Source organism: Penaeus chinensis, chromosome 36, assembly GCF_019202785.1.
Source record: "Penaeus chinensis breed Huanghai No. 1 chromosome 36, ASM1920278v2, whole genome shotgun sequence".
Lineage (NCBI taxonomy): Eukaryota > Metazoa > Arthropoda > Malacostraca > Decapoda > Penaeidae > Penaeus > Penaeus chinensis.
Window position 1 is genome coordinate 33934120 of NC_061854.1, and position 5000 is coordinate 33939119.

Below are 5000 nucleotides of genomic sequence, written 5' to 3' on the forward strand. Positions count from 1 at the left end.
TTCCCTCCCTCCACCCCACACTCACCCCCACACTCCCCCACACCCCCCTACCCCCTACCCCACACTCATCCCCACACCCCCACACCCCCTCACACCCACGCCTCCACACACCCCTACCCCACACACCCCTAACCCACACTCACCCCACACACCCCTACCCCACACTCACCCCACACTCACCCACACCCCCAAACACCCCCTACCCCACACACACCCCTACCCCACACTCACCCACCCCCACACCCCACACACCCCCACACCCCATACACCCCCCCACACCCTTCCTCCCAACCCACCATTTTTATGCTTGAAGAGATTAAGCGTCGGGAGGATCTGCCTGTAGTAGGGCACCAAGGACTCCCCTACCAAAGGCGCCGACATGACCAGCTCCTGCAGCACCTTCAGGACGGTGCAGATCACGCGGACGTCTCGAGTGTTGAGGGCACCTGCGGGAGGGACCGTGGTTAGAGGATTAGGATTAGAGTGATTGTGGTTAGAGTGATTAGGGTTAGAGTGATTGTGGTTAGAGGAATTAGGGTTAGAGTGATTGTGGTTAGAGTGATTAGGGTTAGAGTGATTGTGGTTAGAGTGATTAGGGTTAGAGTGATTGTGGTTAGAGGAATTAGGGTTAGAGTGATTGTGGTTAGAGGAATTAGGGTTAGAGTGATTGTGGTTAGAGTGATTAGGGTTAGAGTGATTGTGGTTAGAGGAATTAGGGTTAGAGTGATTGTGGTTAGAGGAATTAGGGTTAGAGTGATTGTGGTTAGAGTGATTAGGGTTAGAGTGATTGTGGTTAGAGTGATTAGGGTTAGAGTGATTGTGGTTAGAGGAATTAGGGTTAGAGTGATTGTGGTTAGAGGAATTAGGGTTAGAGTGATTGTGGTTAGAGTGATTAGGGTTAGAGTGATTGTGGTTAGAGGAATTAGGGTTAGAGTGATTGTGGTTAGAGGAATTAGGGTTAGAGTGATTGTGGTTAGAGGAATTAGGGTTAGAGTGATTGTGGTTAGAGTGATTAGGGTTAGAGTGATTGTGGTTAGAGGAATTAGGGTTAGAGTGATTGTGGTTAGAGGAATTAGGGTTAGAGTGATTGTGGTTAGAGTGATTAGGGTTAGAGTGATTGTGGTTAGAGGAATTAGGGTTAGAGTGATTGTGGTTAGAGGAATTAGGGTTAGAGTGATTGTGGTTAGAGTAATTAGGGTTAGAGAGATTGTGTTTAGAGTAATAATAGTGATTGTGATAATATTAATCATAGTGTGATCATGGTTATAGTTATTATGATTATGGTGACTAAAGTGATTATGATTATAGTGATTGTGATTATAGTGATTATGGTGGTTAGAGTAATTATAGTGATTGTAATTATAGTAGTTATAGTGATTATGGTGATGATGATGGTAATAATGGTATTGATTCTTGTAATGATGATTATCATAATTATGATGATATTGTTACTACTACTAATGAGAATTGAAACAATGTAATAAGTGTAACAACAACAGTTACGGTGATAACAATGATAGCAACAATGGTGATGATGATGATGATGATAACAATCATTATTATTATTCTAATCATTATCACTATTATTATTATTATCATCATCATTATTATTAGTAGTATTATCATCACTATTATTATTATTATTTATTATTATTATTATAATTATTATTAGTTTAATGATGATAATAGTAATAGCAATAATGTGAAATGTATAAAGAAATCAATCTTAAATCAAAACAATGCTGCACATCGAATGATTAGTGATTTATGACAGACGATTTTTGATGACAGCTAAACGCAAAAAATAAAAAACTAGATACAAAGTAATAAGACGTGAGACTAAAGAAAAATAATTTATGAAGCAGTTCCTCACACAATCCCTTCTTACGCTATATTTCTTCTATTTGTCTTTTTTAACCTCTTTGAAATGCTTTCACGCTAACACACACAAGCGGTACGTCACCCGTGAAACTCTATGGGCCACGCGCCCCGTTTCACTTATGATATAAACCTGTCACTTTCGCTGCGACCCTAATCAATGGGAAGAAAACTGGACGAATTTTGTACTTTTCGGTGCCACATGACGCATGAATATATATAATGATAGATAGATAGATAGATAGACAGATAGATAGATAGATAGATAGATAGATAGATAGATAGATAGATAGATAGATAGATAGATAGATAGATAGATAGATAGATAGATAGATAGATAGATAGATAGATAGATAGATAGATAGATAGATAGATAGATAGATAGATAGATAGATAGATAGATAGATAGATAGATAGATAGATAGATAGATAGATAGATAGATAGATAGATAGATAGATAGATAGATAGATAGATAGATAGATAGATAGATAGATAGATAGATAGATAGATAGATAGATAGATAGATAGATAGATAGATAGATAGATAGATAGATAGATAGATAGATAGATAGATAGATAGATAGATAGATAGATAGATAGATAGATAGATAGATAGATAGATAGATAGATAGATAGATAGATAGATAGATAGATAGATAGATAGATAGATAGATAGATAGATAGATAGATAGATAGATAGATAGATAGATAGATAGATAGATAGATAGATAGATAGATAGATAGATAGATAGATAGATAGATAGATAGATAGATAGATAGATAGATAGATAGATAGATAGATAGATAGATAGATAGATAGATAGATAGATAGATAGATAGATAGATAGATAGATAGATAGATAGATAGATAGATAGATAGATAGATAGATAGATAGATAGATAGATAGATAGATAGATAGATAGATAGATAGATAGATAGATAGATAGATAGATAGATAGATAGATAGATAGATAGATAGATAGATAGATAGATAGATAGATAGATAGATAGATAGATAGATAGATAGATAGATAGATAGATAGATAGATAGATAGATAGATAGATAGATAGATAGATAGAAAAGAAAGGGAAATAGGAACCAGAGAGGACTTAGAAATAGGACTTAGAAAAGGGGAAGGGAAGAGATATAAGATTTAGAGAAAGGGAAGGAGGGGAAAATATGACTTAGAGAGGGGAAAAGAGAGACAAATAAGACTTAGAGAGGGGAAAAGAGAGACAAATAAGACTTAGAGAGGGGGAAAGAGAGACAAATAAGACTTAGAGAGGGAAAAGAGAGACAAATAAGACTTAGAGAGGGGAAAAGAGAGACAAATAAGACTTAGAGAGGGGAAAAGAGAGACAAATAAGACTTAGAGAGGGGAAAAGAGAGACAAATAAGACTTAGAGAGGGGAAAAGAGAGACAAATAAGACTTAGAGAGGGGAAAAGAGAGACAAATAAGACTTAGAGAGGGGAAAAGAGAGACAAATAAGACTTAGAGAGGGGAAAAGAGAGACAAATAAGACTTAGAGAGGGGAAAAGAGAGACAAATAAGACTTAGAGAGGGGAAAAGAGAGACAAATAAGACTTAGAGAGGGGAAAAGAGAGACAAATAAGACTTAGAGAGGGGAAAAGAGAGACAAATAAGACTTAGAGAGGGGAAAAGAGAGACAAATAAGACTTAGAGAGGGGAAAAGAGAGACAAATAAGACTTAGAGAGGGGAAAAGAGAGACAAATAAGACTTAGAGAGGGGAAAAGAGAGACAAATAAGACTTAGAGAGGGGAAAAGAGAGACAAATAAGACTTAGAGAGGGGAAAAGAGAGACAAATAAGACTTAGAGAGGGGAAAAGAGAGACAAATAAGACTTAGAGAGGGGAAAAGAGAGACAAATAAGACTTAGAGAGGGGAAAAGAGAGACAAATAAGACTTAGAGAGGGGAAAAGAGAGACAAATAAGACTTAGAGAGGGGAAAAGAGAGACAAATAAGACTTAGAGAGGGGAAAAGAGAGACAAATAAGACTTAGAGAGGGGAAAAGAGAGACAAATAAGACTTAGAGAGGGGAAAAGAGAGACAAATAAGACTTAGAGAGGGGAAAAGAGAGACAAATAAGACTTAGAGAGGGGAAAAGAGAGACAAATAAGACTTAGAGAGGGGAAAAGAGAGACAAATAAGACTTAGAGAGGGGAAAAGAGAGACAAATAAGACTTAGAGAGGGGAAAAGAGAGACAAATAAGACTTAGAGAGGGGAAAAGAGAGACAAATAAGACTTAGAGAGGGGAAAAGAGAGACAAATAAGACTTAGAGAGGGGAAAAGAGAGACAAATAAGACTTAGAGAGGGGAAAAGAGAGACAAATAAGACTTAGAGAGGGGAAAAGAGAGACAAATAAGACTTAGAGAGGGGAAAAGAGAGACAAATAAGACTTAGAGAGGGGAAAAGAGAGACAAATAAGACTTAGAGAGGGGAAAAGAGAGACAAATAAGACTTAGAGAGGGGAAAAGAGAGACAAATAAGACTTAGAGAGGGGAAAAGAGAGACAAATAAGACTTAGAGAGGGGAAAAGAGAGACAAATAAGACTTAGAGAGGGGAAAAGAGAGACAAATAAGACTTAGAGAGGGGAAAAGAGAGACAAATAAGACTTAGAGAGGGGAAAAGAGAGACAAATAAGACTTAGAGAGGGGAAAAGAGAGACAAATAAGACTTAGAGAGGGGAAAAGAGAGACAAATAAGACTTAGAGAGGGGAAAAGAGAGACAAATAAGACTTAGAGAGGGGAAAAGAGAGACAAATAAGACTTAGAGAGGGGAAAAGAGAGACAAATAAGACTTAGAGAGGGGAAAAGAGAGACAAATAAGACTTAGAGAGGGGAAAAGAGAGACAAATAAGACTTAGAGAGGGGAAAAGAGAGACAAATAAGACTTAGAGAGGGGAAAAGAGAGACAAATAAGACTTAGAGAGGGGAAAAGAGAGACAAATAAGACTTAGAGAGGGGAAAAGAGAGACAAATAAGACTTAGAGAGGGGAAAAGAGAGACAAATAAGACTTAGAGAGGGGAAAAGAGAGACAAATAAGACTTAGAGAGGGGAAAAGAGAGACAAATAAGACTTAGAGAGGGGAAA

General features: G+C 37.1%; 1 protein-coding gene across 1 annotated transcript in view; it reads right to left on the minus strand.

Annotated features, from left to right (window-relative positions):
- Window positions 1–5000, minus strand: part of LOC125045045 (parkin coregulated gene protein homolog) — a 34317-nt gene that overhangs the window by 1352 nt on the left and 27965 nt on the right. Inside the window, exon 4 of the mRNA XM_047642090.1 lies at window positions 297–463. Coding sequence (XP_047498046.1) covers window positions 297–463 — 167 coding nt within the window. The remainder of the gene's footprint in view (window positions 1–296; window positions 464–5000) is intronic.